The sequence below is a fragment of the Gossypium arboreum genome, chromosome 7 (assembly GCF_025698485.1).
Source record: "Gossypium arboreum isolate Shixiya-1 chromosome 7, ASM2569848v2, whole genome shotgun sequence".
Taxonomy (NCBI): Eukaryota; Viridiplantae; Streptophyta; class Magnoliopsida; order Malvales; family Malvaceae; genus Gossypium; species Gossypium arboreum.
Window position 1 is genome coordinate 105,504,932 of NC_069076.1, and position 25,852 is coordinate 105,530,783.

Below are 25,852 nucleotides of genomic sequence, written 5' to 3' on the forward strand. Positions count from 1 at the left end.
TTATGGTAAAAATATTTTAAAATATAATTTTAGATTAATATATATTTCAAAGTCAGTTAATTTAATTTTAGATTTTTTAAACCAAAATCAAACTGATTTAATCACTTTAATTGAACCGGCTTAAAACCGAGACTGAAAAATCAAAATCGATAGGTTCAATTGATTTAATCAAATTGACCCGATTCTTGCACACCTCTAATAGTTATTGAAGTGATGAGCTTACCAATGCTTTCTGTCATTTGGATTAAAAGCTGCATCATCAATTAGAGTTTCGTGTATATAAATGTTTTTCTATAATTAGATGTAAATAATTAAATTAAAATCAAATTTTCATATATATATACATATATAATATTGAATAAAAATTAAAGTTTTATGCATATAAATGCACAATCTGAATTTATATATTGTTTATGTGTAATTTTGATATTTATCTCTACATTTTAAGAGTAGGATGTGCTACTAATTTTCCTCGGACTAAAAATTTGGGTCCAAATGTCACAAATTCAAAAGTTGTTAAATTGTTATTTTATTTTTAGAACTCGTGTTGAAATACTACCACATATCTTTTTTAAATTTTAATTTTTTATTATATCCTAAACTAGATACATGCTAATTTTAGAACACTGCTTGTGAAGTATATAGCATTTCACCGATAATATACTAAATATTTTATACACACTCACAATGTGGGTGAAAAAGAACTTATGTAACAAATACGTATTTTTAAAAATTATCAAGTTTTGACTGAAATGATTAAGTTAAAATATCAAAGACTATGATGTCTTAAGTTTAAATCTTATGATGTGTATATTTTTCTAGATTTTATATAAAAATATAAAAGACACAAAAAAAATCTCATAGCATTATTTTATAAAAAGATCAATTATATTATTATTTAATTGGATCGAGATCCAGATTGATATGTGATACAAACTCATTTAATCACTTAGGGTATGTTTGATAAATTCTTGAAAATTTTCAACATTTAATTTTTAAATTATTTTTTATAACTTTTTACTTAAGGTTAAAAATATAAAATTAATTTAATTTTTGAAAAATTTTATTTTTGAAATAAATTATTTCCTATTTTATTAAAAATTAAAATAATCAAATTATTATCTTTTAATTTTTATTCAAAACTATACAAAATAAAATAAATAATGCAATATTAATAAGATTAAAATTATGAAATAAGAATTTTCAAAATAAAAATTTTCTATTATTAAATAAAATAATTATATTTAATTTTTACTAATATAATTATATAGAAAAACCCACAAAATACCTTTTTGGTTGTAATTTATGCATGGAATGGACAGATTTTAATGATGGAAGTCCAATTGGTTGGCTCCGTGATTCACGGCTTTGGCCTTTTTATTTATTGTTATTACAAGCCGAATTATGTTTAAAGTACTAACTACATATATTATTACTCATTAGTAGTATAATTGTGATTTTAGTCTCTCTATCATACTGCAATTTAAAATTTAATCTTGTTGTTTTAATTGTTCATAATTTAATCCCTATTTTTACAATGCTATTAGTTCGTTTCAATTGATAATACCTTTAGTTTCTGTTATTAAAAAATCAATTTCGTTGACGAGTAAATTTATTATTAATTAAGCATGGTTGATTTAAGAAAAAAAAAAGATTGATTAGTTTTCACATAGCCACCATGACTGATTGAATAACAAAAAAAAAACCTACATCATCACTTTAATAACGCTATTAATAATGCTATCAATTTAGTTATACTAATAATATTATAAAATTAGAGAGATCAAATTCTATCTTGGATTAACTTTCAAATAGTAACATAATGGAGGGACTAAAACGAGAATTAGACCTATTATTGTTTGTCTGAAATTGTTATTCAGGACCCATCCATTCAACGAAATCAATCAATCGAAACACCCAAAATGATTAAAAGTGGCAGACAAAAATTTGATTGAAAATTAAAGCATAAACTCTCCTATCTTCTTTTACCAATGTCGGTCAATAATCATAAACAATTACAATCTACTTGAAAATTAATAAATTTATCAAAATCAACCCTAATATTCGAATTAAATTATATTTATCAAATTATATTTGATAAATTAAACGTAAAATTAAATAAATTCACAAATAATATTAAATTTTTCTATTAACAAATTTATTAAAAATTTAGACATAATAATACTAATAATTAATTTTATCAAATTAACCATAAAACCCGAATTAAACATTAAAAAGTTAACATTATTAAATTTAGATACCAAAATATATAACATTTTATCAAATATAAGTATTAAAATGAACAAAAAATAACACAAATATCACATAAGGAAAATGTCAAACTCAAGTACTAAAAATATATTAATTTTTTTAATTAAGGTATATAGTATTAATTAGCTACATCACTTATTACATTTATTTTTTTTTGGTGAAATATAAGAATAGTGTAAAGTCTAAACAACAAACACGACTAACACAATTCAAATCTAAACCACATTTGAAGGGAACACCCTAATTATCAGGACATTATATAAATTCACGATTATATTATTATTTTTGATTAATATATGTTATTAGTTAGCAGTGCACAAGGACCGCTCCTTGCTTCTTCCAAAAGAGGCTACACACCAACTCCACCATCAAAAGTAAAAGTAATGAAATTTATCTTATAATAATCATTATTGTTAATTAATAATTCATTAATTAAACATCATCCAAAGCTTCAATTACTACCTTTTTTTTATCCGAGAATCTTTGGTGTCCGATAGCTACATTAAATTTAGAATAAATGCGAAGTTGAATTTCAAGACAAATTTCTTCGAATATGAAACTTAAATATTGTAAGTGGGATGTTTATACTTGGTTTTAGTTTTAGGTTTTATCTTCCAATATTAAAGGGAATTTACAGATTCACGGGGTTTAAGGAGTATTTTATTATGAAGGGAATGTTAAGTATTTGGTTTGGTGGGTTCAAAATCATGCTCTTACATGGTATTAGTGGGTAAGAACATTCTCACTTAACTTTTTTTTAATGATGGGAGATCAATCTCAAACCTTCTAATAGTGGAGGTATTCTGCTCGAAATATTTATGCTCGGTTTTATCCTCATGTACATCTCCAAACTTCAAAAAAAACTAACTGGTTCAGAGAATTTGGAAAGCTCATTACCACCAAAGAAATGTTAAGCATTTGGCTTTAGTGGGTTTGAAGTCATACTCTTATATCTTATTAGTGAATAAAAACACTACTACTTCACTAAACAAAGAAAACCCAAATGTAAATATTTCTAGCATAATACTTCTACTATTTAAGAATCTAAAATCCAACATTCCTCAACAAATCTGATATTTTATTTTTAAAAGACCCAACTCGTTAACACTCAATGCTAAGCATAGTGGGACTCTTTGGTGACCTAATAATCAAACACAAAAACATCAAAGGAGCGTATGTGAAGACAAAAGATTTTAAAAAAAAAAAAAGTGGAAACTTCAAAGATTAGAACATTAAAGTACTCATTGTCCACTTTTTTATTTCTATAAAGAACATTTTCAATACTCACAGAAACAAATAATTTCTCCCACTTTGAATATCTTAACAAAAACCAACACCAAAAATCTTTACCAAATGTTGCTTAGAAATTCCATTTCCAACACCAAAAATTTCTTCAGAAAAACCCTACAAAGCTTCAAATCATTCTTCACTGGCTGTGGTAATGAAACTAAACCATACCAAAAACTACCCAAAGCTTCTCCTTATTACCAAGACGACCTAGAAAAGTTCTACACCGAGTTCACTCGCCGGTGGGACGCCACCGCCGACAAGGGCAGCAAGGCAAAGAAGAAAAACAAGAAGAAGAAGAGGACAATGTCATTGTCGTCAACTCAGTTTACAACACAAAGAAGAGAGGACATTGGTGAGTCCAATGTGGAGAAAAAGCAAGAATTACAAGGTTATACATTTTCAAAGGAATCTTCAGTGGCACAAAAGCTAAAGGAGATAGAGATGATGGATGTGAGCAACGTGGATCATGTCCTTGATGTTGAAGAGGTACTTCATTATTATTCTCGACTTACGTGTCCGGCTTATGTTGATATCGTCGACAAGTTCTTTATGGATCTTTGCGGTGAGTTTTTTGGGCCGATTGGTTCTCCGGCGAGTGTTGGTTCGAGACCGAAGTTTGGATCAGTGAGACAATAATCGAACCCTTGGTTAATTGGTTGTGTTTAGAGAGTTTTGTGACAGATGATCAAACATTGAAGTTGTCATGGTTTTTTTATTTCTTGTTTTATTATTAGCTTTGATCTTGTCTCTTTAATTGTGATTTAGTTGTGATTAACTCTGTTTAAAGTGGTTTATACAATGTTTACTATTAAAATGGTGAACTTGAATAAGTCAGGTTTCTAAATTTTTTTTTTTTGGACAATTTCAAGCTTTTAGTCCGATTTATTTTTAAGTTTAGATAATTAGATTTGTTGTAAAGAGTTATAGGGATGTTAAGTTTAGAATTATCGGTGAGGATTAGAGAGAAATAGAGATAAGAGAGTTGAGTTAAGGGTATTAGAGAAACGAGAGTGTATTGGTCCTCAATCTCAATGTCTATAGGCTTATAAGGGAATGCCTCTGATCATTCCCAACTATTCATGTGTTAGTTCTAGAATTCTTGAAATTTAATCCATCTATTAATGCCTTGTCATCATAGGTGTGGATTGTTATGTCTGGACAACAAATATAAGTGATGTGTGAGTGGCATTTATTTTATCCATGTTAAGGGTGTAGTCTCAATAGTATGGGTTGTGTGGTTTTGGGCTTGTGAGGTCTTAGGCTCATGAGTAGCTTAAGCTCACAAGATGAACTCTTAACCAAGGGTAGTAGCGGAGAAAAAAAAATAGTTTGGGGCGAAATTAAATTGTATATTTTTATAATAGTAAAAACGTAATTTTATTATTTTAATAGTTTATATATTTATAATTTTAAAGGATTAAATCAAAATTTTATCATTTTAGGGCTAAAGTGTACTTTTAATATTACTAAATTAAAATTTTATAAATTATAAAGGATCTAAATAAAAAAATTTCTATTTTAGGGGAGACCGGGGCCCTGCCAGCCCCCCTGACTCACCATTAACCAAGGGTGTTGACCTGTGAACTCGTAGGAACGTGAGGTGAGCTTTTGAGGTATAGGTATAATAAGGTTCATGATATTTAGGCTTATCATTAGTTTACCAATACTTTTCAAAAGTATTTTTAAGAAAAAAGAAAAGAAAAGAAGGAAAAATTAAAATTTTCAACTTTTTCAAAAAGTGCTTTTTGGTCGATTTTTGACTTTGGAGAAATACTTTTTGGTTATTATAAGAAGCACTTTAAAATGAAATAAATTGTAATGACTCAACTTGAAAAACTTAATCTTCTAAGAAACAGTTTTGAGACAAAAAACACTTTTGAGGTAAAAATATTCCTAAACAACTTACTTTTTGAGAGAAAAAATATTTCTCCAAAATTAAAAGTTGACCTAAAAGTATTTTTTTTTTCATTTTAAATATGAAAAATTAGCTAAAAAACCCTTTTAATCTAAAAAATTTGAAGTACTTTTTGTCCAAAAACTCAATCATTCAAAAACTTATAATTAAATTCCAACCTAAAAAATTAATGGTATATATGTTAATATTAATTAATGCTAATATTTTTTATTTGGTGGGAAACAATGGATGTCCAACAGAAGATTATCAAAGGCTTGATTAAAGTGACATCATTGAGAGTATATAAGTTTACATATGGTTAGTCAACCAAGTGATTGGGTGCAAAGGTAAAATAGACTATATTTTTAAAGGAGGATTTTGGTTTGAACCTTAGAAACGATATTGTTAGGAAGAACAATTATAAATTGTAAAACAGGCATAAAATAAACCAAAAAAAATAAAATTAACCAAGAAAATGAAATTACCAAAACTTTATATATTATCACTGCATTAAATATTAGACAAAATGAAATTACTAAAACTGGACAAATAATTGAAAAATCGAAAATTAATTTTAGTTTAATTTTTAGGGTTGAGACAAATAACTAAAAATTCAAAAATTGATCTGAACCGACGTGTTTGAACAGTTTATGGATTGTAAGTTTAAAACCTTGGTTTCTCAAAACCGAATTAAAATATATTTTTATTTCATATATAGTTAATTTTAAAATTTTATATTTAAAATAGTGAAAATAATTTAAAAGTTCTTGTTTTTAGAAATATTTATATTTTTTTGAAATTTTGTCAAACAATATTCAAAATCATTAAATAAAGCTTATTTGGTAAATATAAGTATAAAATCTAAAACAAAAATAAAATTATATGGAAAACGAGAATCAAACTTAACCGAACCAAATTATGATGAAGAGTTTAAAAAATTCAAAAATCTCAAGATCGATTCAATATCACACCTATCAATTTTCACGTTTCACTAACCCCATTATCTATATAGCACAATTTTCCGTTAAATCAGGTGTAAATTATTGCCATGTCATTTTATTAGGTTAAAAAACAAACAAATTTAAATTATTTTCACTTAGATTAAAAAAATAAACACGCTTGGGAAAATGTTTCGTATTTTTGTAGAAAATCTATTTTTTAATCTAGGTGAAAATAATTTAAATTTATTTGTTTGTTTTTGTCTTAAATGTTGGAAATTTATAGAAAAATTTAACAAGAAAATAATACCACATGGATAATGAGATTAATGAAAAGTGAAATTTGAACTTAAATTAAAATTCAATATTTACAAATATATCATATTAAAATTAATGTATATAAAATTACAAATTATATGAAAGCTTATGTATAATTCTAATAAATTATACCATTTAGAAAATGATTAACTACATCTATGATTCTCTAAAAGGAGACATTACATGGCTAAATTAGAAGACAATCAATTTATTGATTTTTTTATAATATGGTAAAATTGTTATCTAATTTTTGTTCTCTAAACTTCTTAATCGATTCATTTTGATAGTATATTTTTATTTAGTTTAGTATTTGAATTTGGCAATTAAATTCATTTTGGTCCCTAGACATGAAAAAATATAAAAATTGATGACGTGACACTTTAAGATTGTGCCACATTATCATTTAAATTTTTTTTAAAAATATATAAATTTTCAAGCAATGACGTGGTACAACTGCTAGACCAGTAATAATTAAATAATTAATTAAAAATTCATAAAAAAAATTTAAAAAAATTGATTAAACTAGATCAACATGTTCAACTACTTGTTTTTGTCTCTGTTTTCAAATTTTATCTATTTCAAGTAGTTATCGATTCAATTAGTTCAACCACTTTGTTTGGATCAGTATACTAATTAGTTTTCAGTCTAATTGGTTCCAATTGTCCAATCCAGTCCTATTCCAAAGGTAGTACCCATTAAGGACTAAAATAGATCTAGTTGTCAAGTTCAAGTACCATAGTGAAAAAGAAAAGTACAGATACCAATATGGACCTAGTTGCCTAATTCAAGGGTTAAACATGATATTATCCCTAAATAAAACAATGAAAAAGCAAAAGATAATTGCTAGTGCGTTGGAAGCCCAACAAGTGGGCTGCTTGGGTTTGAAATTGGGGCGTTTTGGGGACACCGTATGAGGCTCCCAACAGTAATGGAGAAAGTCACGGATTAGATTTAGATTATAAAATAGTTATGGATTTAGATTGAAATTTTATTACTCATCTGTTGCAAGTAAATATAAATAGTTTAATAATTATATAAAAATTACAAAAAAAAAATCATAAAATCACTATAATTTTACACCAATGTGGACAACAACCTCGACATAGAAGCCTAAACTATATGTTGGTGTTGAAGCTCAAGAATTTATGTAAGTACGTGTATGCATGTATATATTCTCAAAATTTTTGTATTTAATAATTATAATGGATATTGATTAAATCTAAAGTTGAGTTGATTCAGACTCGTAATCGAGAGGACAAGCTCTTCCAATAATGTAATAACTTATATTTCATTATTAGTAATTTATAATTTTATAGCTATTAACGAATTAAACGATAACATATCATCAAAAGTTATAATAAAAAATAAACCCATATAACTTCGCTTTTAATAACATATCATCTTTTGATTTATTTATTTTTGACATATATATATTACACCAAGTTAATACATTAGATATAAATCTTCTAAGTCATGGTTCGTAACTCTATTATGTTGACCGGGTTTCGTCACACTTATTATGTGAGTGAATAAATACAGAGTATTTTACCAACTATATGTAAGTCGTTTGCCGAGTTGATATTTTTCTCAAACAAGTCAACAACTTAATAATAAATTTACAAAATATCCTTCACTGTTAATAAGTAATATATATTATTTTGAAGATAATTTTATCTTTTCATATAAAATTTAGAAAATACTTACCCATAACAGAGTTTAAACCAAAATATTGTAATATTTAAATCTAATTTTACTATTTCAACTAAAAAAATTATTACATATATTTTTCACGTATATTGTGACTGTGATAGTTTTCTCTTCCACTTTACGTTGGTGATACACATGAAATTAGGGTGTTAAAGCATGTCATTTTCATGTCATGTTCAACAAATTAGCTCAGAAATTAATGATGAGTTGAGGCATTTTCTATGAATGTGATTTAACCTAAACCTACATATTCAATGAATGGGATCTAACCTAACCAACCAACGCAATTATGAATACTAATTTCCTTTTCCATAAATCCATTTATTGATGTTGTAACTCCCTGTCCTTATTTTTTTTAATTAATAATAGTGCTCTTAGTCCATTTTAGTAAACATGGGGCCGGGGATTCTTCACTCATTAATCATATCTCTCAAATATGTTAGTGATTGGTATTAAATTTATAAATTTTAGAGATTAAAATATAATTTTATTATGTATTAATTTATAATTTTTTATCTTTGAAATAATCGCATTTGTTTGGGGTCAAAGTTGCTACCTACTTTTTTAGATTTGCTTAAGTTAGAATGAATAATATTAAACATGATATGATTATACGATAATATATGTAGAAAAAATTATTAAAACTATATAGATGTAAACAGAAGTGGATTTAAAGGGGAAACAAGGCTGTATCACACTTTAGTCCGTACAATGAAAGTGCATTTAAACCTATAAAAATTAATGTATTTTTTTTTTATGAAACAAGCGTACAAATTCTTCAATTATTCAAGGGAAAAGAAAAGGGTTTCACCTGAGGTTTGAACTCGTAATATGGTGCTAACAAACTTAAAACTCATGTAAAGTCTTCGTCACTAGGACAATAGGTTGGTGAGGAAAGATCCAATAGGGTAGGCAAGTAATGTTAGCATTTAGTCATTTTAAAATTTATAAAATTATAAGATAATACAACTGTAAAATTACACTTTACACCTATCAAAATTTAAAACTATATTCTGAATTCACCTCTTTTATCGGCATAATTAATAATATAAATAAAACCCTCGTAAACCTTAATATTAAATTTCTAACTTTAACATTTTCAAAAATTTATAATTTTATCTCAATCTTTAAATGCAATAATGGAATGAAAAAGAAATATACTTATGAAATTCAAACACACATATTCATTGAATATGAGAGGGAGAGTCATTGTCCATAGCAATTTGTCAAGTTGACATACAAATTCCCCATAACATTTTTGTTTGCCAGACTGGATTTTAGCTGTTTCCTATCTAAACCTTCTCTTTTATTTTCTTTATATTTTTTAAATTCTAACAAAAAAAATAATTATAATAAAACATGAAAAATACAAACTTAAAAATATTACTATCAAAAATAGAGCATAGGGTAAACTAAAATCGATGTCACTAAACTATTAGTAAATTTATGTTTTGGTCACGCAACTTTAAAAAGTTATAAAAATAGTTAGACAACTATTCAAAAACTTTTATTTAAGTCACTGTTATGTTAAAATCACTATTGTATCGCATTCTATGTTTGCGCCACTTGCACTAATCTGAAAAGCTTTCATTCCCCTCCTTTTCTACAGTTAAGTTTTTTTTTATGAAACAATTCTGAATATCATGAATCTGTAAACTAAAATCCAAGTAACTTTCTTCTTTGATATCCAAAATTAACTGTCAAATCAACTTGGTTTTAAGGTATGTTATTCGACTCGTCGATGGGTACTGATCCACTGTACCGATCATCGAATCGTCACTTGAAACTCTTTAGCCAAACTTAAAAAGATAAAAAAAAAAACTTAACATCCCAATAACTTAAATGAAAACTTTTGAATAGTTAAATAACTTTAATGGAACTTTCAAATAATTCAATGACCATTTTGTAACTTTTAAAATTAAATGACTAAAACATAAATTTATAAATAGTTTAATGACCTTATGTGTAGTTTACCCATAGAGCATAGCTATCAATTCACCACTATATTAAACAATATATTTGTTATTTGAAGAAAATATTCGCATCTATTTTTAAATAAAAATTAATAATTCAACCAAACTTAACTAAATGCCAACAGAAAAACATATTATTAGTCAAATTGTCTAGTTAAAACCGTTATAACGATCATTTGTTTTTTCATTGTACACTGACAAATGCTCTGAAACACTGTGATCAAAATTTTGTCTTAAAATCATTAAAAAGGTTAAAAAATCATCAAAATTTATGCAAAATCTTTAGAACATTATTATTGATAACATTCATTATTCCGTCCACCTCATCACATTCCCTTTTATCGTTATCTTTATTTTCTTTTAAAAATTTAAATCGGCAACTGAGTGAGACACGGAATCTAAAAGGTTTAATTTTAAGTTTAGTCTCTTTATAATATTAAAATTTTGAATTTAATCCTTTATTCTTTTTTTTATAATATTATTAATAAGTTCAATTTACTAATACTATTATTTGTTGCCATTAAAATGATGACGCGAAAATTTTTATTTTATTATTATTTGGTTACATGATTAGGATGAATTGAAAATCTAAATAACTGTATTTAATTAAATAATAAAATTACATGTCAATTAAATACTTAACACTCTCTTTTTTTTTTTAATAAAAAAAAGTTTGACGTTATTGAAGCAAAGAATAGGAGTGTGGAGGAAATGATAATTCACATGGTGGAGAAAGGGACGGTGCAGAAAGCTAAGCTAGTTGTTATTGGTTGGGTAAAAATTTGGCATATAAGATGGGTATTGATTCTTGGTGGCGAAGAATGAGGTATTTATAAATGATATTTAATCATAAACTATCCTCAATTCTCGTCATGTTTATTTAAGAGTCTTGTTTTGATATGTCTTTTAAGGGTAGAATAGACTCCCGATGATTAAATTTATAGATTCGAAGGTCAGGTGATGACTTGACTTGAGTGAATTTAATGGAGTTTCATGTGCTCTTCATGTAAAAAAAAAAAGGCTTGACCCCTGTCGTAATGAGGTTGAAGGGTGAGCTCCACGCATTAAGCACGCCTTAAGCCAACAAGGTTCATGACCTTGGTGAGGTACCAAGGTAAGGCAAGACAATATATAACAAAGCTAAAAATTAATAGCATTTTAGATCTATTAATAATATTATAAAAATAAAGGATCAAATTATATCAAATTAAAATAAAAAGATTAAATCTTTCATAAGAGAAGGACTAAAACCATAATTAGACCAAATTAAAACAATCCTTCCACTACCCGCTACATTCATCCAACGGTCACGATCTACCCCACTTACCGCCTTATCCGCTCCAAAATTAGAAACATTAAAATTCCCTAAACTATCCTCCCAAACTTTTAAATCGATCCACCGGTTATAAAAAGTAGATTTGAAGGGTAGAATTGTAAATTCACAAAGTAGACCCTGTTAACGAGTGTACTCTTTGAAATTAAAAAGGTGGCTTAGAAAACGGCAGTGAAGTAGAGCTTTAAGCCAAAGTGCCTTTCATTTTTATCTCTCTTCTTCTTTAATGGTAGATCTTATGTTTCATTGATCTACATTTTGAAGTTTACGGCGTTGTTTTTTTGAGTCGAATCGTTCGTTTCCTCCGATCTGAATAAAATCAGTGATCGAAAGATGCTGGACGGAATCTTAGGCCGTGGTTTTGCCGCAAAATGGTTTATACATTTTTCTATTTAATTAATTGATTTATTTTTGTTTTAGATGATTGAATTTATGTGAAGAATTTTTGGGTTTTTTTGCAGTAAATCGTTGATAAAAGCGATAAAGAGTCGGATTGATGTTATAAGGAGGAAAAAGAGTGCGACGCTTAAGTTTTTGAAGAAAGATATAGCTGATCTGCTTGCTAATGGCCTTGATATCAATGCTTATGGCAGAGTAAGTTTTTGACAAAAAAAATTATTATTACTGTTTTATACTGATATATTCTGCTAATTTTGATTTATTTGTAGTTTTATTGATTTAATTTTTGAGCAAGATTACTAGCGGAATGGTAAGGTTTATGATTTGCATATGTACGTATATATAAGCAGATTTGTTTGAATATGTAAAAATGCTATGCTTTGTTTTACTAATTACATAAAATTTATGGACGTGAAAATGAATGATGTGTTGATTTTGGTGGTGAAACAGGTTGAAGGATATATAGCTGAATTAGTGCTTTCGTCTTGCTATGATTTTATAGACAAGTGTTGCGATTTCGTGACGAAGCATGTTTCAGTCATGCAAAAACTGAGGTATAAGTGGATGTTTTGTTTATTTCTTGTTCAATACAATCAATTCTTTATAATGGTTGCGTTTGTATTGCCAATGGCTACTCATGGTAGCTTTTCTATTGGTATATTTCTGTGAAAATATGGGTAGTAGTAAAGGAAAAATTGAAGTTAGGAAAACGAGTGGTCCTGGAGTTGATAATTAAAATTTGGATAATGCCATCTCTAGTGCCATCTGTTGGCAATAGCATTAGGTTTCGGTGTTCTCTGGGTTTCAAATGATAGTTCAAGCTACTTTTAGCTCCATGTAAGCTTTGATTGTCATTCTTCTTTGTGGACCACTTCCTTTTTTTTCATCTTCTTGTATGGTATCAAGAGATTGTTACACTTTTGATGTTAAGTTCAATTTGAGGATGAATGGAGGTTCAAATTGAGTTTAGAGAATACTTAAGGATAAGGGTTGAATAAAGTATTTGAAATTGTAATTGATTAAAGGTTTTTTGTTCAATGTCTGCTAAAGAAAATATTGAAATTTCTCTTTCTTTACCATGGTGAATTAAAAATTTTCTCATGATGAGATTGTTGTTCTGGATCCGGAAGAGATTCCCGTATGCCTTCATTTTAAGATTGTGGAGCGCTGTGTAACGTATAGATGGTAACTTGGAACCGTAGGAAACACAAGATGGATTAGAAGTTTTCTGGTTATACATTTTTTTTCTTTTATTTTATTGTTGTGAACTTTTATTGTTTGTTTTCTTGGAATTTGTCGTGAAGAAGCTGATTAAAACAACAGTTGCTTATTTTTCATAATACATGCATACAGTGATTGCCCAGAAGATTGCAGGGAAGCTGTCTCATCTCTAATGTTTGCAGCTGCTAGATTTTCTGATTTGCCGGAGTTGCGTGAGCTTAGGCATATATTTCATGAAAGATATGAAAATTCACTGGACGTATTCGCCAATAAACAGGTAAATTTCCAGTCATGATCCACTCCAAAAGGAGAATATTTATGGTTCCATTCGCTGCATTTCTATGACCAATGTTGTAAATTTCATGGTAGCTTGTTGAGAATTCAGCTTCAAATCCTTCCACAATGGAGCGTAAAGTTATGGTAATGCATGATATAGCATCAGAGTTTTCCATAAAATGGGATTCAAAAGCTTTCGAGCGAAGAATGTCTGAACCTGCTGTGATCCCACAGCCACAGGTATCCCTTGTGTTTGATCTTTACTTGCCTAATTGCCTCTTCGCATTGGAACTCTTCTGATCTCTGTAACTGTTCTCTAGGACCGACCTAAAAAATACGGGTCTTTCCATGTCAATGGTGATGATAATAAATCAAATTATGGAAAACACGTATCCCTCGTGTTTGATCTTTACTTGCCTGATTTCATCTTCACACTGAAACTCTTCTGATCTCTGTAATTGTTCTCTAGGACCGACTTAAAAAATACGGGTCTTTCCATGTCAATGGTGATGATAATAAATCAAATGATGGAAAACAGGTATCCCTCGTGTTTGATCTTTACTTGCCTGATTGCCTTTTCACACTGGAACATTTATGATCTCTGTAATTGTTCTCTAGGACCGACTTAAAAAGTACGGGTCTTTCCATGTCAATGGTGATGATAATAAATCAAATGATGGAAAACAGGTATCCCTCGTGTTTGCACTTTACTTGTCTGATTATCTCTTCACACTGGAACTCTTCTAATCTCTGTAAGTTTTCTCTAGGACCGACCTAAAAAATACGGGCCTTTCCATGTCAATGGTGATGCTAATAAATCAAACAATGGAAAAAGTGCTGATCCACCAAGGGATGAACTTAAAGTGGATGAGAATGGGCACAAGTGGGAATTCTCCATCGAGGACAAGCTGCGTCAAGGCAGGGAAGAAGGTTTTGCTAGGAAGGAGAATCTTGATATCCCATTACCGAAAAAACAAGAAGTTGTCGAGAAGGATGATATTGCCTTCAAAACAGCAAGATTAAGTAGTTCGACTAGTGGGAAAAGAATCGAAAGAGTAAATGGTGGAGGCAAGTTACAAGATGGTAGGGAGAATAGTGTACCTGGAATAGATAACCAAGAAGTTCTAACACAGAGAAAGCCGGATCTAAATCCAAATAACTATGCAGCTCCACGGTCAAGGAGTCAAGATAAAGATCTCTTCGTTCCCGATAGTTATGCCAATGAGTATGGTGTCCAGAATTCAACTAGGAAAAATCCCGTGGAAGGTGAACCCAAGCGGAAGCCCCGGTGTAGTAGTGCTCTCCCTCCTCCTTATGTTAAACCACCCAGTATCAAATCAAAGGACAGCATGAATGGTGCCAATATATTATCTTCGCTTGCTGGTTTGGACAGTGATGGAGTCTCTGGTGATCCTTCTATGCCTGATAAAGAGGGGCAGAGAATTCCACCTATGAGAGGTCATGATCGAGAAACAGATAATTACTATAGTCACGGTGAAAGTGGTACCCCTATCCCAAGACGAAGATCGTCTCGGAGGCGACATTTGAGATCAGCATCTGGTCATATTGAAATTGGTACTGCTGAAGATACAGAATTCATGAGGAGAAAACCAAGAAGCAGGAGAAGGGATGAGTCGAGACAAGGTCTGCAAATCTTATTCGACGAAGAGCATCAAAGAAATGATGAGGAGGAAAGGATAATCGACAGGCTGTTGATGCATTATAGTAAGAAACCATCAACCTCTGAAGACGGGAAACTAAGACGAAAATCTAAAAGTCATCATGCACATCATAAGAGAAATGACGTTAATGAAGAAGCCTTAGAAAAAGCAAGCATGGATAGATCGGATGATATCTCCGAGACTATTCCCCGTCCAGTCCGATCAATTTCTCTCCCTCGTGAACAAAAAACTCAATCAGAAGGAACTAAAGTATACACCCGTGCTACTTCCTTTCAGCAAGGTAGGTCAAATGCAGCCCGGCACGTACACCCTAAGTTACCGGATTACGATGATTTGGCTGCTCACTTTGCAGCAATGAAAGGGAGATAAAGCTTTTAGGGAACCTCTTGAACATTGATAGAACAGGTATTGCCTATTGCTTAGTAGTTTGAATATATACCTACTTAGATGTTTATAGCACTGGTATGATTACTATTTTCTGTGACAGATGTTGACCTTAACAAACATTTACAAATTTGCTGATTTTTTTTTTTGGATGACATGATTTTAAAAGATGTATCCATACACAGTATTTTTTATGATCTCTGCACCGAAACCCTGTCTCTACACGAACCGGGTAAGTAAATATTTGAATGCTAGTATAAGAATTTTAAGTAATCTCTTGTATCTCAGATTCCCAAGTTTGGCTTTGTTGGCAAATGCTTGTGATGTTCATTGCACGTTTTAATACTTCTTGTCATCCATTATGAGTGAGAACTGAGAAGGGAAACACTGAATAGGCGTATGGGCCATTATATTTTTGTAGGGTTTAACTGTTTTTTAAACCTTGCTGCAAAATAGGGGTGAAGCAAGAAAAATTTTCAGGAGGGGGAGGGGACGGAATAAAATTGTATGTTTGCAATTTCAGAAGTTTAATATCTTAATTTTTACAATTTTAAAGGGTAAAAATAGAAATTTTCCATTTGAGCAGTTGGGTAGTTTAGTTAAAAAATTGAAAAACTAAATTCAATGATCACTAACTATTAACTTAGATTATAATTGATTTTACATGAATGAATTAAATCGAGAATTGACTTGTGTTTGAATTTTGATTAATTTATATATTACATATTATAAATATATTTAAAAATAAAAATATATATTAAAAATCAATAAATTTAATTTGGTTGAGTTATAAACGTTTATAATCAATAACCAAATAACATTACATTATATTAGCCACCTACAAAATCTCCTTAACCACTGACTTTGATTGAAAGTCTAACAATTAACTCAATTTGAACTGAATTTTGCTCTATGAACTTGAATTTCGGATAAAAGAAATTTATCCGAGTTAGAATTAGAGATGATAATAAGTTGGATATTTGAAATTCAAAAATTTTTATTATCTGCATTGAATTTGAAAAATATTATTATTCAAATTTAAATTACTTAAATTATTCGTGAATTTATTAAATATTTGCATTTAAGTATAATAAATTTTCTTAAAAAAATTTATAAAAAGTAGGGCCGATAAAATCTAAAATCTGAATTCGTTATTCACAAAATGAAGCAAAGGTAACTCGGATAATGTGTATCTAAGAGCTAATATTCGTCTCTGCTCTGAACCTATTGCAGATAGTAATATCTTTGGAATTTACAATATCCAATTTTTTAAAAAAAAAAAAAACAAATCAAGTATCCGCCATCATCGAACAAAGCAGCTCCTTGCTATGCTAGATTCCCTTCCTATGTTCTACTTCCCTTGTCACAAGGTAAAAAAGACTGTTGTTTCCCGCCAAAAGAGATGGTCTTAGACTTTCTTTATATTATTTACGGTCAAAACTTGACTGCCTCCTCCATAGAAGAAAAAAGAACAGTAAAAAAATGAAGGGGACATCCAAGGTAATCATGGGTGCAACACTGCTAATGGCGGCGAGTCTCGCCATTGTATTAGGTCTTATCCTAGTGTTTCTAGCAGAGCTCTATTGTTTCCTCTTACTACGCCGCCGTCAGCTCAAATCTTCCGCCACCCTCCCCACTAATAATACCACTACAGCTTCTTCTTCTTCTTCCCTTAGTAGTGTCTATGCACAAGGAGTTCTTCATGCACCAACCAACTTCCTCTTCCCTCATCAACAAGTCCTTGAAATCCAAGCTCAAGAACCAAACATAATAAGTCCCCATCAGATTGGTATCTTATATCCCACATCTCCACCATTCACTTCCTTTGTGAATTCACCACCTAGCAATGCATCTCTAGGAAATAAAGGTGTGGAAGATTTGGTTTACATATCGAATCCTATTTATGACAACGATGCCGGAACCGGCATGCCGGAAACTCCGTTCATGGGATGATGATGATGATGATGATGATGATGATCCGATGAGACCTTCATTGAGTCACATGAAGAAGCTAGGTGTTTAGGCAAGTCAGGTAGTGAATCTATTACTAGAAATGGTGTTTCATCTTGGTTAAATTTTACTATAAGACCCTGTAACTTTAATTTGATCATTTTCAATCCCTGTATTTCTAGAATTTTTAAATTTTAGTTTGGATAAAATAGTAGCTATTAAATTCATTTAATTAACTTTTATTATTTTCAAATTTTGATTCAAATTTTGATGCGTCGAACATATTATCATATGGACAATGCCATATTAGTATACTATTTTTACATTAAGTCCTTTCATGAGAGGATGATGATGATCCTATGAGACCTCCATTGAGTCCAATGAAGAAGCTAGGTGTTTAGGCAATTCAGCTAGTGAATAGTCTATTAGTGAAAGTGGTGTTTCATCTCTTCATCATCAAGCTCTCCCATGCACTTATCCTTTAGGGTGATCATTAGTGAGTTTATTTTCTGTCAAAACTTGCTATCGGAGCGGGCAGTGAACCATGAACAAGTGCTTTCTTGTATTCATTTGCTGTGTGGGGATGTTTATGGTAAGTTGTTCTAGTACCTTAGATAGAGTGCTAAAGAGTTTGATATCATTTATGATTTCAAGTTTTAAATCTTATAAATAAAGAAAATAACATTCACCAAACTTTGTCCCAGTTCAACTTAACTTTAAATTGAATCGAGGCTTAACATGACTAAAGATCCCGGATTCTCAGACTAAAAAGTATTTATGGTTCAGGTTTTTTTCTTATATTCATGTGATATTGCAAACAGACCACAACAGTACAAGAGGACAAAAATAATAAAAGGAATAGTAAAGGGAAAAGAAAAAGAAAAATAGAATCTGTTTCTGAGGGCCTCGAATGCTGATTTCTACGCATTAAAAGCCAAAAACACAAAAACTTTCACCTGCGTGGCAGTGTCCACATTATACGCTTGACATGCCTCCTTGGTTTCTTCCAAATTTTTTAACCAGATAGCTGGTTTAATGAAGTAAATTATTAAAAAAATTATAAATATAAATATATATTAAAAATAAAAAATTTCTAGTCAATTAAATTTTTTTTCGATTCAACAAGTTTATATTAATATGTACCAGCTTGACCAATTCAATCTGATTCAGTTCTAACTACTTTACTTTCTTCCATGAGCTCCATTAAGGTAACCAACTTCAGTTTTTGAAGTCTCGATCTTACCGAATTTATTAAAAATAGACTGGTTAAAGATTATGAATAAGTGTAAAGTGAAATAATAAAACACATTATCCTTCTAGGAAGAGAATTCATGTTTAATTCTAGAAAGAATATCATTAGGAAGAATAACCACAATCTGGAAAAAGATTGGTAATAATGTTAGTATTTTCTGTTAAAATTTGCTATTAAATTTAAAAGTATAGCGTTGTGAACTTAATAATCGTACTTGATAACAAATTAAAATTAAAAAAAAAATCTAAATATAGACAACATGAGTTTCAATATTCAAAACTTGAACTTATAAACACGAGTTGCCATCAATAATTTGATGAATATCATTAATTTACAGGCTACATTGGGAATTGATCCTTTATTTATTTGGAGTTGCATGATAATATCTTACACAAAATAAGTGCACTTGACAATGAAGCTCTTGTGTGTACATGGTGCAAGATATGTTCATCAAAGTGAAATAGGCCAAAAAGCAGCTTAATTTTTCCATTGCCTGCAAAGAATTGTCAACTATTAATTTTGAGAACCCAATAATTCAAATGAAAAATTACTCTAATAAATAAATTTATCTGAACTTGAGAGCAAAACCCGAATGAAAAAAATTTAAAATATTTAAATTCAAAAAACTTCATAGATAAATTCGAATGCCCGAACTGAGAAGACCTGAATTCAAAACAATTCAAATCCGAAATGATCAAACTAAAATGTCCCGACATAGATTGACCCAACTCGACCAAAAACCAACCTGACCTACTCAACCGACAAGTCTACTTGTAATACAGAAGAAATGCAGAGATCTTAATAATTCATATTAAGAGCCAAGAACCTAGAAAACCAAACATGAAACTTCAAGCCTTAGTGGACTAAATTGACTGGCACATGAAGTTTCCCTTGCAAGTGATGAAAACCATGTCCGAGATTGATTTAGATATGCAAATCAATTTTTTGGAACTTAGATGTTGATAATCCGAACTGCGTACGAGTATAAATATAGCTAACCTTTATATCATGAGGAACAACAAAAGAACCGCCTTTCACTTTCTCGAGGCCTATTATGCAATTTAATTCCGGTCGTCCTTGACGGAGCAGCTTTCGCCAATCTCTTCGCTGCAGGAGAGTTATGTAAGAACTAAGAAAGGAAGTTCAGTAAACGAGCATGGTAGCTAGGGGCCAAAACCATAATTTGACCTTCTTGTATCCGAGAGCAATCTTTCAGTTTAATTAATGAGCCATATGGTTGATGATTACTTGCTAGTCAAGTAATTGAACAACTTTCAAAGATCATTTCCTTACTGTCTTTTAGGACAAACCACCTTAACCCCATATACGCATCATACGAATTTAAACTCTAATCATTCGTATAAGAAGAAAACGGAATGTTAAAATACGGAATTACCAATCTCGTAAAAGAGCTCATTGACGTTATGTGCCGTCTTTGCCGATGTTTCGAGGAAAGTCAAGCCATTTTCTTTGGCATATTGCTCACCTTCCTGCATAATAATTTAGTAGGAGTTATTCTGATTGTTTCCCTTGTCCCTGTTCTAGGCAATGATGATACAGCTTGTACAGCATTAACGATAATCGAAACACTGTATAGTATAGATATACTTTCCGATGATGTCTTTCCGATAAAAAGCATGTATGCATATATATATATATATATATATATATCAGATTGCAGATACCTCATTTCCCACTTTTTTCTTGTCTTCCAAGTCAACCTTGTTTGCTACCAAGAACATTATCAAATTCTGATTTCCTGAACCGGAATAATATGAATCAGACAACATATTACCAAATTCGTTGCAGTTGTATACATAATGATGAAATGGGAAATTCGGGGTTTAATCATCAACTTCATATATATATCAATACCAAGTTAGTTCTAGGAATGTAACATTTTAAATTTGTTTAGATTGTTTGTCGATTTACCTTGTCGTTGCAGTTCCCGAACCCATTTTTTGGCTCGCTCGAACGTTTCCTGAAAGATCGAACCCGATGAACATATCCAATTATAAAAAGCATGAATACATGATGACAGCAGTATCAAAACAGATGAATTTAAAGAGCATGATCAAAACATATATACATGTCCTTGTCATCTTTCATGACTCGTAAAACCTCGAGTAACCGATCCACATCGACGGACAATAAACATCATCGAGGGAGAGGACAAAGCGGGGATAATGCCCCGTTTACAGCTATGCTGTAAACTATTAGTACTAACTAGGCAAGTTTCATATGACTATGCGTCATATATAGTATTAATTAGACATGTTGAAGAAAAAAAAAAATGAAAGCACGAAAAGATCGAGCGGAAGCTACCGAGCTCGTGACGTCGTAGACCACGACAGCAGCGGCTGCACCACGATAGTACATCGGAGCCAAACTATGGTATCTCTCTTGGCCTGCTGTGTCCCATATATCAAACTTTACGGTGGCTTCATTAAGTGATAAAACTTGAGTAAAGAAGGCTGCTCCAATTGTGGATTCCTACATGAGTTATACACACATTAGATGAATATTAATAGGTGAAATTACCTCATAGGTCCTTCTATTACAGGGACTGAATTTAATTTTTAAAAACAATAAAATAAAGCTAAATTTTAATAGAGTTTATAACATTTGTTGTTTAAAAAGTTAGGTGAATTTTTTTTTTCCAATTGCAATCAAGACTAAACAATAGATTTCAATTATTTGACTTTGTTAAACAAAAAGATTTCATTTATAGAAGTATAAAAGCTTTAAAGATATTATCTATATTAAAAGGTAAATGTCAACTTTAGTTAGATCTGATTTATTTGACTTTTTTTATAGTATAAAGACTAAATTTATTTAATAGTAGGACTTATATGGTTATTTTCTCTTACATTAATAGGATACATGATATAAGCAGAAAATAGAAATAAAAGTTTGAAATGAAAATAAACCTGGAAATCAAAGAATTGGCCTTTGACAAATCTCAATACCAAGCTTGTTTTCCCAGTTCCCATGTGCCCAACAAGTACCTGGAAAAAAAAAAAAGAAAAAAAGAAGAAGAAGAAAGTTTCATATTAACAATTTTTCAGAATTAGATAGTAGTTGAATAAGTCAAGCTACTAATTCAACAATTTGAACGGTACGAACGATTTGATTAATTAAATTATTAAAAATTAAAAATTGATTTTATTAATTTTTTTATTTTATTTAACTAGTTCTTACTGATTCGTGACTCAACTGATTTAATGTCTTTTTTCTAATCAATACTCTGATTGGTTCCCAATCCAATCAGTCGATCTAGTTCAAATAACCATGCATATTAACGTTTCCTCTTCTTTTGATCATTCGTGAATTTCATGACTATTCATTGGTAAAAACAATTTGAGTATAGAAATTCATCTACCTATACTATATTTAATCTCTTAACCAAGTTTATATTATATGACAATAGGATATTAACTTAATTAGAGAATGATTAAAATACCTTCTTATATAAAGTAAACTATATTATTATAATGATAATTTTATTTTTTTTTTATATAAATTTAATTAAAATTTACATAAGAATATTTGAACTTAGGGTACAATAAATTTTAAATCTTGACCATAACAATTTTAACTAAAGGTTTATTTGATACTTAAATAAACTTTTAATAATTATATTTATTACATAAACTTTTTCACTCGTGTCATAATCTAGTAGTAATTTAAAACAATGAGAAACCATACATTATATATAAAAAAATGATAACATATTATTTAGCTCTTAAACTTGTCCATTTGTACCTAATTGGTCCCTAATATATATTTTGTTAACCAGGTTGGCATCTTTACACTAGCATTGTTAGTTTATATTGATGTGACACTATTAACCAATTTGATGGTGTCATGTGGCAGCCTCTTAAAATGTCACTAAATACAAATAGACAAATTTAAAAGCCAAATAACATATTAACAAAAAAAAAATTTAATTTTAGTCTCAACCCCTCTATTTTATTGAAATTTGAGATTTTATAGCTTATCTTAACATAATTTAATTCTACTACTTTTATGAAAATCCACATCGTTAACTAAATTATCAATTTGGCTACTGCATAAAGAAGCACGAAAGTTGAAACCATGATATTATGGGTCCCTCTCCAAAGCATTAAATTACATGGAATTGAAATAAAAGATTAAACTCTAATTTAGACAAACCATAATCATACCTACAAAATAAAATTGAAATCAATCAATAAACAAAGCACTTCCACCATTGATCTCAACTTCAAACAACAAAATCATTATTTTTCTTCTTTTCTAAAACCCAACAATAAACCAAAACAAAAGAGAAGTGAAAAGGGGAGGACATACTCACCAGCTTGGCTTGTATGTTCTTATTTCTCGACCTTGCCATTCACGATTTGATGAAATTTCCCAGAAAACAATAGAGGAAAAAAAAATCCAAAGAGCTTTAGAGATAGAAAATTTCAAAAGGGAAACTTTGGAATTGAAAACTAGAAAGAGAATGGCTAGTTTCCAGAAGTCTTTATAGTTTCCAGGGAAAAATGTCAAACAAAGATTATCATCATTATTTAATACCCAGAACTTTCAAGTATTGAAATGATACGAGACTGGTAGTTTTGGGGATTTGACTAGTAAGTATGTTGGTTTTCATTTGCAAATTTGCTTTGTTTTGTAATTTTTGGATACAAATTCAAATAATATCTTCATCATAATCATTAGGATTAAGCAAAAAAAAAATCTGTTGGCTTTATCAATATGATTTGCAAGGTGTATTAATCAAATTCTTTTATGTGTCTCGTTATAAGTTTAAGTATTAAATATTAAATCAAATTTAATATGAAAAATATTTAAAATATATGGATCAAATTCTATAAATATAAAATTTTAAAGGTGAATTTAAAATTTATTAAAAGTCAGAATTAAATTATAAAATTTTATAAAGTAAAATATAATTTAATTATGTATTAATTTATAATTTTATAATTTTTAGAAGGATTAAAATTATTTTTTTAGAGACTAATAAAAAGATAAATACTTCTAATCCGTCCCTTCGATTCAATGCTATTTTTTATTTATTTATTTTAATCTCTAAATATTCTGACATAATAGACTCACTCTATGCTATATTGATTGGCCTGAAACAGTTAGGTTAATTAATATCTCAGTATAACACAATTATTATGAATTTGATAATAAAACAATAATGATAATAATAAATAATCTAAAAAATAAATAAACGAGATCTCATATCTTGTCATCCACGTGGTAGAATCTTAGGTACGTGTACAATGAGCCATATTAAGATACCTTTAGCCCCCACATGAAACCCCCCACAATCTCACCATGCCCATGTGGAATTCCACTATAGCTGGTAATTTAGTAGTGCATTTATCTATGGAATTTTTGTACCACACCGACAAACAACATCAGAATGTCGATCATGCTATTATGTTTTTGTCTTCTACTCACGAATTGTTAATATTAAACTGTCCTAAATGTCTGATGAAGGTTGAGAAATGTCAGCACTAAGGCAGTTTGTATTGTCTTCTTTGTTGAATTGTAAAACAATAGATTGTTATGGTGGGTACAGATTTTAGAGTCGGTGGTTCCAGATAGTTCTTATGAAAATGTTGAGAGTTGTTATTAATAGTAGTTTCAATAAATTAGAGAGAGAATAAAGGATTTAGGAATAAGTGTGTTAGAGTTTTGATAAGTGAGAGTATTTTGGCTTTAATCGGGCAACAAGCGATTTGTATAACTGATGATCTTAAAATGTGATCGGTTGGTAAGAAAAGTCAAGGGTGAAGTCAAACAATTATTTTTGAACGAGTTAGAGGGAAGTGTCAATGAAGGGCATACCTTAATCATCGTGATCATACAATATGAGGAGGATTTTTATATAGCTAATGGTCTTAAGATGTGATTGGTTGATAAAGAGACTTAATAATTGAGCTATAATGTAGGGACGATTGAATATGATTAAATATGACCAAAAAACTTGTCATATTGTCATGGAATTGCTTAAGAAAATTTTAAACATGTCTTCAAAACCATTTAAGTAAGTTACGATGAAAGATGTATTAATGAAGGATCGTGATCATATAATATCAAATGATGTATTCCTTTCACTTGACTCTAAGCCGAGCCAACTTTTCATTATTCTTTTGTATTTCAATCACAATAAATTGAAAAAGAAAAGTTACATAAAAAAAAAAACATAGTGGCATGGTTTATGCAAAGGCAAAGACATGTCACTTTCATGTTAGGTTGTGAATTATGAGACTATCAAGGAACCTAAACCCCTTATCTCTTTTCCTTTTCACCAAGAAATTAGACAACCATTTTTATCTTTACTCATTGCTTAAGATAAAGACAAAACAATGGGTGAAATCACAAAAGGTTAAAATATACATAAAATGTCAAAATATGGTGCCAAATTTTTGTATTTACATTTAATTTAATTTGAGATTCAATTTCTATATTTAAAAACTTAAAATCATAATCCAATAGTTGACATTATTATTATTTGGGAAAATTACATCTAAGGTAATTAAACTATTAATAAGTTTATGTTAAGTTACAAAATGACCACTAATGGCTGTCGATTCCACCAATATAAACCTACACCTAGTTTGCAAATTTAAACAGTATAGGGGTAGGGTCGATCCCACGAGACGGAATTACTTAAAATTGTTTGTTTCTTGACCAGATTAGTTATGCAGGCGGTTATGTCGTGCTCCATGACGTTTAGGGAAATAAAATATGAAACACGAAATAAACACAAGAAAACGTAAAAAGTAAAAAGTAAAAGATGAAATAAAAATAAAAGATGAAATAAAATAAATAACAAAATGATTTAAAGGAAAATCAATAAAACTTAGCTCGCCTTAAGCACGGGTTTTCCCGTCTTTGACCCGTTCCTCGAAATTAGGTGAACTCCTCTTTTTCGATAAACTAGTTATAGCTACCAAGGACGCCT

At 29.7% G+C, this 25,852-nt stretch overlaps 4 protein-coding genes across 5 annotated transcripts; 3 read left to right on the forward strand and 1 right to left on the reverse strand.

Annotated features, from left to right (window-relative positions):
• The first annotated feature begins 3,462 nt into the window (after positions 1-3,462).
• On the forward strand, positions 3,463-4,391 carry LOC108487956 (uncharacterized). Its single transcript, XM_017792286.2, has one exon. It carries the CDS (start codon positions 3,625-3,627, stop codon positions 4,195-4,197), a length of 573 nt encoding a protein of 190 aa, XP_017647775.1. The 5' UTR covers positions 3,463-3,624; the 3' UTR covers positions 4,198-4,391.
• A 7,420-nt stretch (positions 4,392-11,811) lies between these two features.
• LOC108459373 (uncharacterized) lies at positions 11,812-16,001 on the forward strand. Of its 2 annotated transcripts, XM_017758742.2 has the most exons (9): positions 11,812-12,098; positions 12,186-12,318; positions 12,574-12,677; positions 13,477-13,621; positions 13,714-13,860; positions 14,090-14,158; positions 14,239-14,307; positions 14,388-15,707; positions 15,856-16,001. In XM_017758742.2, exons 1-8 carry the CDS (start codon positions 12,058-12,060, stop codon positions 15,669-15,671), a joined length of 1,992 nt encoding a protein of 663 aa, XP_017614231.1. In that variant the 5' UTR covers positions 11,812-12,057; the 3' UTR covers positions 15,672-15,707; positions 15,856-16,001. The 2 variants fall into 2 exon arrangements, with proteins under 2 accessions (XP_017614231.1, XP_017614225.1); XM_017758736.2 differs by having other exon boundaries at positions 14,388-16,001.
• Positions 16,002-17,192: 1,191 nt separating this feature from the next.
• On the forward strand, positions 17,193-17,639 carry LOC108472461 (uncharacterized). Its single transcript, XM_017773994.1, has one exon. It carries the CDS (start codon positions 17,193-17,195, stop codon positions 17,637-17,639), a length of 447 nt encoding a protein of 148 aa, XP_017629483.1.
• Positions 17,640-19,081: 1,442 nt separating this feature from the next.
• Positions 19,082-23,578, reverse strand: LOC108482446 (ras-related protein Rab5-like). The gene is made up of 8 exons (XM_017785582.2): positions 23,225-23,578; positions 21,819-21,896; positions 21,214-21,381; positions 20,821-20,869; positions 20,574-20,647; positions 20,285-20,378; positions 19,888-19,995; positions 19,082-19,381 (listed from the first exon to the last, which is right to left on the reverse strand). The coding sequence occupies exons 1-7, from the start codon at positions 23,261-23,263 to the stop codon at positions 19,895-19,897; spliced, it is 603 nt and encodes a 200-aa protein (XP_017641071.1). The 5' UTR covers positions 23,264-23,578; the 3' UTR covers positions 19,082-19,381; positions 19,888-19,894.
• Between the last annotated feature and the right edge of the window lie 2,274 nt (positions 23,579-25,852).